Source organism: Mustela lutreola, chromosome 10, assembly GCF_030435805.1.
Source record: "Mustela lutreola isolate mMusLut2 chromosome 10, mMusLut2.pri, whole genome shotgun sequence".
NCBI lineage: Eukaryota > Metazoa > Chordata > Mammalia > Carnivora > Mustelidae > Mustela > Mustela lutreola.
This window is the reverse complement of record NC_081299.1, coordinates 16,572,349-16,587,200: the sequence shown is the minus strand read 5'-3', so window position 1 is coordinate 16,587,200 and position 14,852 is coordinate 16,572,349. Positions and strand designations below refer to the sequence as shown.

The 14,852-nt window shown below is 36.3% G+C and overlaps 1 protein-coding gene across 2 annotated transcripts in view; it reads right to left on the bottom strand.

Annotated features, from left to right (window-relative positions):
• The window catches only part of KDM1A (lysine demethylase 1A), a 60,507-nt gene that overhangs the window by 40,306 nt on the left and 5,349 nt on the right, over positions 1-14,852 (bottom strand). For both annotated transcript variants that reach the window (XM_059135453.1, XM_059135454.1), the window contains exon 2: positions 11,002-11,167. In XM_059135453.1, coding sequence (XP_058991436.1) covers positions 11,002-11,167 — 166 coding nt within the window. The remainder of the gene's footprint in view (positions 1-11,001; positions 11,168-14,852) is intronic.

The window sequence follows — 14,852 nt, the reverse complement described above, 5'->3', positions numbered from 1 at the left end:
ATACAAAAGCAACTCTTTCATATCACCTTGATTTTGGCACTACTGCGCAGGAGACCTTTGGTTTTCATTCCCACCATATACACACACACTCCTCAAGACCCTTAACACCTGTATTTGTGCATATCTTCTACAAGTTGAAAATAAAATTTTTGGTTTAGCTTACACAGCAGCCTTTCAGCTGCTCTCTAATAAACTCCCACAGACCTGGTAGATCATTATTGAAGAATAGTGAAATATTTTAGTTACAGTCACACTACTGGATGCTTTCTCATTTTGATTCAAATCCCTAGCAGACCAATATCTTAAAAGGAAATCTATGATGTCTTTCACATATTTTCATCTGACAAGCATGAAGGACAGGATCACTGATATGCTATTCCCAGGAACACACTGACCAACAAATTCACATTTTGACTTCAGTTTGTAGAAAGCACACTCAAATCAATAACTTTTGTAGACAATTTGACAAACTTCTAAGTCTTCTGGGAAGCAACGATTTTTAAACAGAAAATCAACTTATCAAAATTTAACCAAAATCGTACAAATTTATAGAATAAAAGTGACTGCCAAGCTAATGGTTTCAATTAAACCTGACAAATTAGCAGAGAAAAAAAAAAAAAAAAAAAACCTTGAAAGTTTAAATCACCTGTGAACACATAAGTTTCTACTCTAATAACACTTCAGTTTAGTTTATATTTTAAATAATCTCACTAATTCAGTGTTCACCAAATACCTATTCCAAAACAGTTGAGCACAAGTAGAAAGTTGAACACATTAAGTACCTATTTTCAAAGGGCTTATAATCTAATTGGGGAAAGATGAAAAATATCCAGAAAGAAACGTTATTTTTTAGGGAAACAAGAAACAAACACAGACTTGAGGAATCAAGAAAGCTTTTCTGAACAAATCCAGAGATTTGGCAAAAACCACCAGCATGGTCCAGAACACTTATAAAAGCAAGGAGAAAAGCACAGTCAGGGAATATATAGAGAACCACACAGCACTTGCAGATGTGGAAGAGCAAGGTAAGTAAAATGGCCCATTTTTTTGGCCCATTCAGTGCCAAAACCTAAACTTGATCTTAACAGTAATGGGGCAGAACTGGCAGCAAAACAAGCGATATTTTAATGAATCTAATGTGGTCACTTTGTACCAGATGGATCACAGGGAAAAGGTGACCTGGATAAAAGAGAGCCAACTGAAAGACTGTTTAAATAATTTAGATATGAAGTGAAATTCACTAGAACAGAAAGGTAACAATGAAAATGGATAAGGCACAGCAAGTCAAAGAAGTTGTTCGCAGGTACATACAGGGCTTTAAAAAACACTTGATCAAAGGGTAAGGGACAATCAAGATGACTCCAAGGTTTTAAAAGTTCAAGAATGGTAATACAATGCACAAAATGGGAAATTTGGGGAAAATTTAGGCAAACTAAATTAAAAAGAAATACTCCTTACTTAATTAGTCTTTAAAGTAATTAAAAGACTACACTCCAGGGGCACCTGGGTGGCACAGCTGGTTAAGCAGCTGACTCTTAATTTTGGCTCAGGTTATGATCTCAGGGTTCTGGGATCAAGCCCTTTATCAGGCTCAGAGGTTTCTCTCTCTCTTCTCCTCCCCCAGCCCTGCCAAATAAATAAATAAATCTTAAAAAAAAAAAAAAAAGAAAGAAAGAAAGAAAAAAGAAAACAAAAAAGACTAGAACTCCCAAGTTAGGATGGGTCAAAACTTTAAAATAACATGGAGATAATAATACGGTCAGAGAAGGATGCCTGGGTGGCTCAGAAGATTGTCTGCCTTCAGCTCAGGTCATTATCCCAGGGTCCTGGGATGGAGTCCCACATCAGGCTCCTTGCTTAGGGTCCCTGCTTCTCCCTCTGCCTGCTGCTCCCCCTGCTTGTGTTCTCATGCTCTCTCTTTCTGACAAACAAAAATTAAAATTAAAATTAAAAATAGTAATAGGCTCAGAGAGTTTGAATCAGTTGTAAATGTAGGACTAATCTCAAAAGGAAAGTCACAGCTTCAAAAAGGAATTGGTCAACATAGACAAATAATAAGAAAAAGTTAAAATAATTGAAAGGTAGTGAGTTATTGGTGACTGTCTCCACTTCATGCTGCCTTCTAGTCCTCTCTTTAGTGAAAGGTGGCTTTAAAAACATCCTCCGGGCGCCTGAGTGGCTCAGTGGGTTAAAACTCTGCCTTTAGCTCAGGTCATGATCCCAGAGTCCTGGGATCCAGCCCCCCCACCCCCCACTCCCCCCCACCCCCGCATCATATTGGGCTCTCTACTCGGCAGGGAGCCTGCTTCCCCACCACCCCCACGCCCACCCCGCACCTGCCTTTCTGCCTACTTGTGATCACTGTCTGTCAAATAAATAAAATCTTTAAAATAAAATTTAAAACATCCTCAAGTATACTGACTGCTCTTAATGTATCTCCTTCCTAACTTTTTGACTATGAATCTGGACAGAAGAATAAATGATCTACAGCAGTTCAAAGAAATGCAAAGGCAAATGAACTGAGCTCATAGAAATAGATAAAACTAGCCTGAAGGAAAAGCCTCAGGTGTTCTTTGAAGCACATCAGAGGCATTTTAACACCGCTAACACTGACCAATACTTTCCAACAAAATTATCCAGAATGAATGGAATCTAAGAATTCCAACTAAAACAGCAATTTTAAGATTAAACTGTCAATAAGGTCTAGAATGCAAGAAAATGGGTGTTGCTTGAGGGAGAAGCAGGACTAAAATTTTCTCATTTTGTCCCCCAGGAGGAGCAGTAGTTCTGCTGATTTGCACCAAAAGACAACAATGGGGCAGAAGTGAGAAACTCAGTAGCAGAAACCCTATACAAAGTAAAAGCCCTATAAACCAAAGAGGAAAACAAAGATTTTAGAAGCCAATGGGAAGAATTAACTTTTTTAACATACTGTTTCCTTCCACATTCCGTAGCAGGATATTTCTCACCTATTTTGTTGTAAAATCTTGGTTTGTAGTTAACTTTTCAAAGTGTTCCAAAGTCTACAATTTACATGCTGTTACTGCTTAACTACCAAGCTTAAAGTGAGTTTGAGTAATTAACAACAAAGCTTACTTTTTTAAAAAAGTTAGTTTGTTTACATATCATATGTAATCTCTACACCCACGTGGGGCTCAAATTCACAACTCAAGAGATCAAGTCTTCTGACTGAGTCAGCCAGGCAGTCTTCACCTGTTTCTAAAAAGGCCAATACTGAAGTTTACCCTGGACCTATTAAAAGAACCATAGTAACTTTTTATAACTGATGATAACCACGAAAGATTCCAACAAAAGAATCCCTTTTTCCTGCTCAACTAAGTTTTTCAGAATGCTAGCTATCTCTACATCTCAGATCATGATTAGGGGCTCTTCCCATCCTCAATATGATTTGAGTCTACACTGCTCCGAGGAAGATACAACTTCTTAGGCATTAATTAATCACATGTTTCTTCTACTTTCACATATCAGAAGATGCAAAACAAACAAACAAAAGCAAAAACACCACTCTATCTTCAAATGTTTAAGACCACTGTGATTAGGAAATACTGCAAAAATGTTAACATTAGCTTATCTCAGTATTTGATATATCAAATGGATTTTGATTAGGTTACTCTGAGGAGAGAAAATTTATATTAGGAAAGTACCAAGATTTGCCATTCTTCCTATGATTTAACATACAAAAGCTTAAATGATTTTGCAAGTGACATGTTACTGAAAATGGGTTACCACAAATACTTTCCAGTTTCCAAAAGTGATAAGGTGTCAACCAACCCTCATTTTTTCCTGAATAAGACACCAGCCCAGGCTATTCCTAGTTCAACTCTTTGTTTAATAAATAGACAAAGACAGAATTCTCTTTTGATCCCCATACCAAGCCCCATTTTGGAGATGAGCAAGTCCTCACAGCCCAAGTACCCTATTCTTCCAGTACACCATGACCATACCAAATAAAGGATGGTAGCAAAAAGAACTCAAGGAAATTCTACAAAAAAGTTGTCAGCTAACCAAACTACCATTTTGTCTTAATAAAAAACAAAACAATGAGTGAAATGGAATCATTAAGAAAAGCAGCTCAATCTGTTGAAGACAGAACATAAAACTGGTAGCATCTGATTCAATGGTTATCAGCCAAAAGCAGTAAACAGTTAAAAATCAAGGATATTAACTGCTTCATAAGGGTCTAATTGAATTCCTTCATGTTTAATATAAAACTTCCAAAATCCAATTTTAGGAAAAACACTTAAAAACTACTTCTGGATTCTCACCATACTTTGAATACACGTTTAGTGTACTGTTTCTTCACTGTAGCCAAATATTAAACCCGTAAACCCAAAGTGGACTATGAATTCTTTGCAGGAAGACCCAGTCTTTAGCTCTGAACTCTAAGAACCCAGCACCACACCTGGAACAGAGCACTGTACTTTTACAATTAATGTGTAGAATAAAGTAAATGAGGAACTGCCAAATTTGGGGCAATTTTACTTTGTGAAGAAAATGTCTCTTTTTTTTTCCCCCAATTTCCTCTCAATCTGGAGGCTGTGAGTTCAAGCCCTGAGCTGGGTGTACAGATTACTTAAAAATAAAATCTTTAAGAAAAAAATTCCTTCCACACTAATTCTTAAAAAATTCTTCCATTAAGCCAAGGATTTAGGAAGACTTACTTCCCTTCCACTCTTTCTGCCTATAAGTCCCTCCAAATGTTTATACTAGAATGTGGTATTTAAGAGTTATTTCACCTTCTATGGGATTTATGTATGCATTTATAACTCATATTAGGCCATAAATTATCTGTGAGTGGGGACCATGTGTTGCATAGTGCTATGTATCTTGACCCATTTTTAGTTACCTCTTAAAATATAAAAATGTTGAATTAACCTAGATTACACCTTTTCAGCCTGTGACTTTTATACTTAGCTCTCCAGTAAATTATTCTGGGGCACAGTTCCAAATCAGAACACTGAAATGATGCTATGCAAGAAAATTACTCCTAGGTCTGCTTTCTAAATGTATGCACCACCATACTTCATACAATGAGAACTCACATGACTTCTAGGCACTTACTTGACACAAGCAGAACAAAATGGCAACATAAACAACTCTGTTAGGAATGAATTTCTAGCAACTTCTAGTAAATCTACAAAAGAGGGTCTCCTGCTGGGTATAGGGATGTAACAGAACTCTATAATCCTCCCCATGGACACCTGAATCCATTCTCATGAAATCTGAAAGCTATTCCTGCTATCTGACTGTATTTGAAGGCATGGCAAGGGAAATCAAGAGAAAGCCTGGGAGAAACCATCTGAAAATAGTTATGGCACGATAAATTAAATTCTTCACTGAACACGGACCATAACCATCCATGCTGCCAACCAAACCCAGGACGTCTACTATTATCAGTACAACTGCCTCAAACAGGATCCTAAGAACAAAGAACTATAAAAATGTAAAGGCCATTATACAAATATTAGGACCACTGATTTTCTTTTCTTCTAAAGTAAGGAAATTCATCTTCAACTCTTCTCTGGTCAAATTCTATTATACTAAGTTCTAAAGACTAGTCCAAAAGATTCTGCCTTTTCGATTTTTGCTATACTGAATAATCAATTAAGTATTTAGTCATCAATCTTTTTTCATAAGTATTTTCACTATAATAGTATTTGTGATCAAATTTAATTGCATTTTAGGGGCGCCTGGGTGGCTCAGTGGGTTAAAGCCTCTGTTTTCAGCTCGGATCATGATCCTAGGGTCTTGGGATAGAGCCCCTCGTCGGGCTCTCTGCTCAGCGGGGAGCCTGCTTCCTCCTCTCTCTCTGCCTGCCTCTCTGCCTACTTGTGATCTCTGTCAAATAAATACATAAAATCTTTTTTAAAAAATTTAATTGCATTTTAAACTAAATTCTTCTATCCATACACATTATTTTGTATATTTTCTGTTATTTGGACTTTTACTAATTCATGTTGCATCTCCTTTCATGTGCTTTTTAAAAATATTCTTTCAACCTATAGTATAAGTATTACATGAACAGAGTCCCAAAATTATTAAAAACCACCAATTTTTTTGGTCATACCAATCTCTCACATCAATGATTTTTGTAAACTAACAGTCTACATCTCTTTCAGATACACATACCACATACACATCCATAATTACCATGCATAACAGAGACCAGGTACTTTCCTTTGTTTACATTCTTATAAGAATTCCTATATATTCTTGGGATCAGGCTCAGTGGGTTAAGCCTCTGCCTTCAGCTCAGGTCATGATCTCAGGATCCTGGGATCTGCTCAGCAGGGAGTCTGCTTCCCCTCTCTCTCTCTGCCTGCCTGTCTGTCAAATGAATAAATAAATCAGATCTTAAAAAAAAAAAAGAATTCTTATATATTCTTAAAAGAATATAAACAAGGAGATGAAGTGATTCTTCCTACAGTCATTCAACAGAATCAATAAAATAGATTATTATACAGAGCTGTCATCAATCAGCTAACCATATCTAACAAAATTAACCAATGATTTGATGGAGCTTCATTACAGTAAAGAGCACAGCACCTATTTAGAAAAATAGTACATGAGGGGCACCTGAGTGGCTCAGTGGGTTAAAGCCTCTGCCTTCAACTCAGGTCATGATCCCAGGATCCTGGGATCTGCTCAGCAGGGAGCCTGCTTCCTCCTCTCTCTCTGCCTGCCTCTCTGCCTACTTGTGATCTCTGTCAAATAAATAAAAATCTTAAAAAAAAAAAAAAAAAAGAAAAATGGTACATGAGACACAGGCACCTGCTTTTACGTTATTTTTTTTTTAAGATTTATTTATTTATTTGACAGACAGAGATAACAAGTAGGCAGAGAGGCAGGCAGAGAGGGAGAGGGGAGGAAGCAGGCTCCCTGCGGAGCAGAGAGCACGATGCAGGGCTCGATCCCAGGACCCTGAGATCATGACCTGAGCTGAAGGCAAAGGCTTTAAACCACTGAGCCACCGAGGCGCCCCTACATATGTATTTTTAAACATACTTCTGATATTTCTGAAATTCATTAACTTGAAGAAATCTTGAGAAAGCATCTTAATAGCCCATTTCAAATTTCATTTTATTATTTTAAAGCAAGTTTCCATAAGTCTTTTTTTTTTTTAAGTATTTTATTTATCTTAAATAGATCACAAGTAGAGAGAGAGGCAGGCAGAGAGAGAGAGGGAAGCAGGCTCCCTGCTGAGCAGGAGAGCCAGATTCCAGGCTCAATCCCAGTACCCTGAGATCATGACCTGAGAGGAAGGCAGAGGCTTAACCCACTGAGCCACCCAGGCGTCCCTAAGTTTCCATAAGTCTTAAGCTTTACACAACTAAGCTACTTCTAACCCCAGATATCTTTCCAAACCAGAGATCCTAAATAGCTATCCTACAAAAATTTAAATTCAGAAACTACTAAGACTTTTCTGAAAATGTTCAACTATTGTAAGGCAACGGAATGAGGGAAAAAAATGTTTTTGTATGAAAATAAAAAAGCTAAGTGCTAGCAAACCATTAATATGTAAAACCTCTTTGAAGAATCAATGGCACACAGGGTACCAACTGAACCAAGAAAGGAAAAAAGCAATTCTCTAAAAGAAGGTTACTGTAACAGAGGTTATTATTCTAAACCAATAAAACCCAACAGAGATTTTTACTGTTTTACAGATGCTCCACTACTCTGTGACACACTAATAACCACTCAATTCCAAAAACTTTCCAGGTTTAGTTGGCATGACTTTAAGAAAATTTTATCTTTTTATCTTAATAGAAGAAGTACTAGGAAACCAAATAAACCCATCATTCGTTAAAACAAATATATTCGGACGTGTACAGTAAATGTAAAAATACACGGAAATGTTAAGGAAAACAAATCATTTTAATTTTAAATATAAGCAGCAATACTTAGTATGAAAAATACATTATTTACTCATGTAACTACCACAGACTACAGGCCACATCCAGTTATCATCAAAAACAGACAAATCTAAAAATAATTTTTAAGCCACAACAAAACTTCTTCCCAATTACATAAATCCAAGCAAACAAAAAACCCAAACATCTTGTTACCATAAAAATTCAACTTTCATATTGAGAACATTTTTCCATTGACCAGAATTCACTAAACTTGATTATCAAAACAACCTAAATCATCTCTCCAAGCCAGTCTCTTTACTCCTTTTAGTTCACTCTTAGAGACCACATCAGATTCATTTTTCCCAAAAAAGTATTTTGGTACAATGCCTCTCACTCAAAATACAAAATACCTCAGTGCTACCCCAGCCAGATCCTCCCAGTGTTTAAAGGACACACAGTTCAAATTCCTTAGCCTGGTAACAAAGGCTCCAACCTTCCTTTCTCGCCTCCTCTCAGAATTCTCCTAAAGGAATCTTCTCCAGTAATACTGTCTAACCCAACAGACTTTGGAATACCTAGCGCTAAAAAAAAAAAAAAATTATTCTTAGGAATAACATTGTGGAAAGCCAAGCAAAATTTTCTAAGCAAACTTAAAAATTGGTAAAAATGCAATGTATTCAAACCTTACTTATATAAAGTTTTATATCTTTATACTTATATAAAGAGTAAGTAACTTTCTCGTTATTACCTAAAATGATTAAGATAAAAATATTTGGTAAAGAATGAGATCCACGTCTTCTCTCAAAAATTTTAAGATACCGATATGACAATGGTTCTATTCAATCTTTGAATGAAAGCTCAAGTGAAAGAGCTGGTTCTGATAAGACAAGAGATTTGGAAACTCTGGACAGCCTTTAAACGCCTGAACTTACTTGACAGTATTTTATGATTCACTAATAGGGCCCAATTTGTTTCAATTAAAAAGGCCAGTAGGTTGCCACTACTTTTCTAAGGAAAATACTTCCCTAATTCACCCTGGAAATCTTTTTTTAAATTTCAAATTGTTTTAAAAGAAAAATCACTTTATTTTCATAATCACAAATAATATATTGCAAGTTTTGGCTGTTATCAAAACATCTCTGAGCACTGAAGATAGTCTAAACTTCAACTTTCCCCCAAAATACTAAGATAACTTATTTAAACCACTGGATGAAAATTTAACAACATAATAGCATAAAGATGGTTCCCCAAATCCTAAATCTCTTTAATAAGATATTTACTTCTTGTAGCAACAGCGCTACATTCCACATTAATGGAAAAATAAACATATAAAAACAATATAAAAACCTTTTTCTTTTTCATGGAAAAGAAAATATCAACACCAGGTTTAAAATGTTGAGAGGAACAAGAAAGTGTAAGTCAGTTAGTTGTTCACTGGAGAAGGACAACTACTCAACACACCAAGAGGATGAGCAGCATCTGAACTATCCGATCACATACTGAAGAACACTCAGAGCCAAGAAAACAGAAACCTCTTGAACTATGACAGATGTCAAGGCTTATCCCCATATACCTAATTCATCAGTAAGTCCACAGCAAAGGTAGAAGAAAAGAAAGGCAAGAATCACAGAAGAAAAAGGAATAGAGAATCAAGGGAGAAGTTGAAGGCAAGGACAGAAAGAAGGGATGAGAGCTAAATATAAAAGACTAGAAAGAAAAAAAAAAATCAACAAAAAGAGAGGTGGTGATTTGCCGTGTGAAGACTACATTTGCGTCAGGGACATCTGTCCCAGAGGTAACAGATCACTGCTAGTAATTCCCCAAGAAGTCATTTTAACAAAGTTTTAGGGAAACCATTCTTAGAAAACCCTTGATTCCCGAGATAAATTGAACCCAGAATCTAATCATCTGGCTTAAATGTTTTCAAACCATGTTTTTATTACATTTTACAATAATTACTGAAATTATAAATTTTAATTTTTGAGAGTTTCGGCCAGAATCTGTTTGGTAAATTGTAAATCTAAATATAAATTAACACCTGACCTGTAATTCTCTCAAGTGATACATCAGTAAGAATCCTTTAAAAAAATAATAATAATAACATCTGGTGATTTATATGACATCACAGGAGAGAACCACCCCCCAAAAACTAAAACAAAAGATAAAATTTCTCAAATTAAATATGTCTCTATTTGGGTACCTATGAAAGTCATGCAAGACACAGCAGACAGGATCTGAAACAAACATTTTGTTTTTAAAAGATGCAGGACTAGAAGAATTAGAGAGATAAATGAGCCTGGAGCTATTAGAAATACAAAAAGAACGTTAAGGAGAAGGACTCAGTAAAAATTCCAAATCAAGAAGTTAATGAAAAGCCATTAAGGACAGACAATATGAAAAATTAATTAAGACTCTGCTTTTGTTTGGTCTCTCCAAACCAGAAGGGTACCCGTACTTGGTCTGGGTATCCTCAGTAGGACTTAGTCTTGGGGAATGTTAGTGAGAATTCTTCGAAGATGTTTGAAGATCTAAAACCAGTACCACAGTCTCCAATAATCCTCCCACTGTCATAGGAAGACTCAGTTTAGAATCTCTTCATAACCTTCTCTTCTACCATTCCTTTGAAAAGCCACTTAGTCCTTTTCTTCTTGACTTTATAATGTATTTTAACATTTGTTCACCAGGAAATTGTTCTCAAAACTAACCCTGACTCTGAAGGTTTTATCAGAAAGTATCTAACTATGTAGTAAATGCATAATTTGACCAGAATAATCTACAAATTCTGAATCAGAGATAAATCTGAGGGGTTTGGTCTTTAGATTTGGCTTTCTGTATGTTTTCTCGAATTGTTTATTTCTCCAACTTCCAAGTGCCTTACACTGTCACTATCCTTCCATCCCCATCTTTTACTTTCCTTCTACATGTGTACACACACACAAAATGTCAGTACCACTGTATATGTATGCAAGTGTGCGTATAAAAATACACACATAAATACACTACAGACACACACGGTCAACAGACTATAAACCGAAGATAAAGACATAAACAACGCAGCAGAATAGGAATTAATCCATTTTTTCTTATTTCCAAGATAAAACAAAACTAGTTGGTTACTATAACTCACCAGATGGTTCTTCAGGCTCGCTTTCGTTTTCTTCCTCAGGTGGGGCTTGAGGGGGTGGTGGGGGAAGCTTCTTTTCTTTTTCTGCTTTAGCATTTCTCTCTTCTTCTGAATAATACTCATCTTCTGAGAGGTTGGCCAAGCTTTCATCCATCTCTCTGTACTCTACCTATATGGAGATTACACCAGGGAAAGCTAAATACAGTGAACATCTAAACCAGGGACTCAATTTGGAACCATCAGTGAAAGTGAACTGCCTTTTAACTTCAAATTTTAAGGGAAACAAGCAAATAACAAGGAACAAGCTAGTTCATAATAAGTAGCTATTAAAAACAGAATCTCGGGAGTACCTGGCTGGCTCAGTCGCAAGAGCACATGACTCCTGATCTTAGGGTCATGAGTTTGTGCGTAACCCATGCTGGGTGTAGAGATTACATAAATAAATAAAAACAAAACAAAGCCAAACCCCTAAAATCTCTCATGAAACAATCTCGTGTCAGTTCAGATTTAGCTTAATCTATCAATTTTACATCACAGTACTGACATTTAGATGAATCTGAGGCTCTCTACAACTCCTGAGAACTCTTTCAAAATATGTGTATGTATATACAGGTATGTTTGTATGTGCTTATGTATTCACATGTACATATACATCATGTTCAACATGATGTTTCAACAAAGACTAAAATAGCCTGAGATAAAAATACAGTTAACCAGGGGTGCCTGGGTGGCTCAGTGGGTTAAAGCCTCTGCCTTCAGCTGAGGTCATGATCCCAGGGTCCTGGGATCAAGCCCTGCATCAGGCTCTCTGCTCAGCAGGAAGCCTGGTTCCCCCTGCCTACTTGTGATCTCTGTCAAATAAATAAGTAAAATCTTTAAAAAAAAAAAAAAAAAAAAAAAAACAGCTACCAAAATAACAAAAGACTGTCAGGCAGGCCAGGCCTGTACTTCTACTATTGAATGGTAGAACAGCAAAATCCCAGAAACCAAATGGGGAGAAATGGCAGTTAATAAAAACTGCAAATGGCAGCAGCCAAATTAAAACTACGAATAAGTACATTTGCTTCAAAAATAACTGGTGACCTAAGAGAGTTGAATGATGAAAGCAAAGAATCTTTACTACAACAAATTAAGTGAAACAGAAATGGAGACCACAGATCTTACTACTAATTCACACTCTGGTTATAAAAGGAGAGAACTAGGTAATAAGTATAAAGAGGAAACAATCTTGGCTATTGTCTTATTGGGGATAAAGCAACTTAAGATAGGAAAGATTATAATGAACCTATTTGCCTGAATGTATAATATAGTATCACAAATAGTCACCAGCCTTAGAACATTAACTGTCACTGTAACTCCTACCCTAGAAAGATTCCAGGAAGCCAGAGCAACAACCACTCTCTATTTCAGATTCAATGAAACAATAAAATGAATGAAATAAAAATTCATTAGATCTGGAGACAGAGCAAAGACATTATGATTTCCACATGTAACGTACCTAATTTATTTGGTTTCTGAAATTAATAGTTCTGCAGATCACAAGTGTAATCTCCTTTAATTTTTGAAATATCTTTGAAACAGCTCCATATTCGGCCAGCTTTTATTTGCCTCTTTCTTTTCTTTTCTTTCTATGACATGAATACACTCAGGCAGGGGAGTGGGTGGCTAGGGGTGGTAACACGGATTGTGTCAGAAAATGGAAACAAAAAATTAAGGATAAATTAAACAGTTCTGATCCATACTCTAAGATTCTTATTTATAACACATGAATAATAGTTTCATCTATCAAATACAGAACACTGAGTACATGGCCACAACAGAGAAAACAATTATAAATGAAAGTCTCCGTGCCCTTAATAAGCTGAAATTCTAGTTAAAAACTATCTGTCCTTATCAGGTAAATCGAGAGACTTTACAATAAAACCTCTAGAAATCTCGATACTAAACTTCACCCTACTTAACTGAGATACACTTTAAGAACAGACCTCAGGACAACAGGCAAAAAAGCTGCAAGAAGGGAAAAGTTTCAAAGAGGGAGAGGGGTCAGAAAATGTAACACATGTTACAGGAGTATGCAGTTTCCTTTCTTTTAGCCCTCAACAGTGCTTGACCCCGTCCCTACCCCCAAAGATTTGGCCCTTTAAGCCTCTGTTCATCAATCTCATCCATTTAATCAATAATCACTTAACAAATGCCTATTGTAGAACTGGGCAATGTGCAAATTCTGAAATAACGTAAGATCCTTTCTACTGCAGTAGTTCAGCTCTTTCCAAAGGATGTTCCACAGGACTGTATACCCTTCGAAGAAAAACCCACGATCAAGTCTGGGAAACACTGCAGGACCCCTCTAGGACAATCACATGCACATTAAAGCTACTGAGAAGTTGTGCAGCAAAAACACTTTTTAACATTGTTTAACCCAATCTTTTCATGAAGTAGTAGCTACTAAGAAGGAATACAGAGTTCTTAGTTTTCAGGGAAAGAAAGAGATCAGAAAAACACCTAGAAGTAGGAGCAAAAATATCTATAGGTAGTATTTAAAAACAGCAATAACAAGGAAAAAAAAATAATGTGTGTTTCACAGAACCCTAAGATTCTTCATGATTCATTTAAATACACATTTATATGTATTCCACCAAACCATAATCCTTTGGAGACCAACAACAAACACATGAACTTGTAATGCTTGGGTAATAATTCTGGGGTAGACCTAACAATGAAATTTCTTCTGCAATCTGTTCAACCAAGACAGTGTCCTGAGATGACAAGACAAGCTAAAAAAACAACCATTTGCACTACTTATCAATCACTGGATCTTATCAAGCACTGGGTCTTACAAGACTTCATAAACAACTGAAATAATAAAACTGGATTCTGAGACCAAAATAAGATGGCAACAATAAAGCTTAATCTCCATTGTCAAATTTGGTGATCTCTCTATAAAAGAAAAGCCTCATTTTCTCAAAGACTGACAACTAAAATAAAGGTTATAAAATTAAACTTCTTAATACAGGGTGTCTGGGTGGCTCAGTTGATTAAGCATCTGCCTTCGACTCAGGTCATAATCCCAGGGTCCTGGGATCGAGCCCTGCATCAGGCTCACTGCTTGGCGGGGAACTGCTTCTCCCTCTCCTGCTGCTGCTCACCCTGCTTGTGCTCTCTCACTCTCTCTGTCAAATAAATAAAATCTTTAATAAATAAATAAATAAAAATTAAATTAAATTTTAAAAAACTTCTTAATATAAAACAGGCAAGGGGCGCCTGGGTGGCTCAGTGGGTTAAAGCCTCTGCCTTCAGCTCAGGTCGTGATCCTGGGGTCCTGGAATTGAGCCCCGCATCGGGCTCTCTGTTCGGCGGGGAGCCTGCTTCCCCCTCTCTCTCTGCCTGCCTCTCTGCCTACTTGTGATCTCTGTCAAATAAATAAATAAAATCTTTAAAAAATATATATATATTATATATATATATATATATATATATAAAACAGACAAATACTACTTGATTTTGGATAAAGTTTTATTTTGTAAAAAAAAAAAGTTTCTCCACTTAATAAAAAGTTAAACCATCTGAAAGAATCTTAAAAACTCTAAAAAATTAAAAACTGTTCCCCCGAGAAAAACAATACTCACAAAGTACTGAGGCCCTCTCATCCCTAAGTAAAATCCTCCAAGACTTTGGAGGTTCTTTTTTTTTTTTTTTTTTTTTTTTTTGACTTTGGAGGTTCTACAACTACTTACAACCAAGGACATAAAGATGTCTGTCAGGCAGATGTACGTCAGATGACTCTGAAATTTACACCTCTAGTCTCTCCCTTCTCTTCCTCACCCTTGCCACAACGCTTCATTCATTTTCCAATC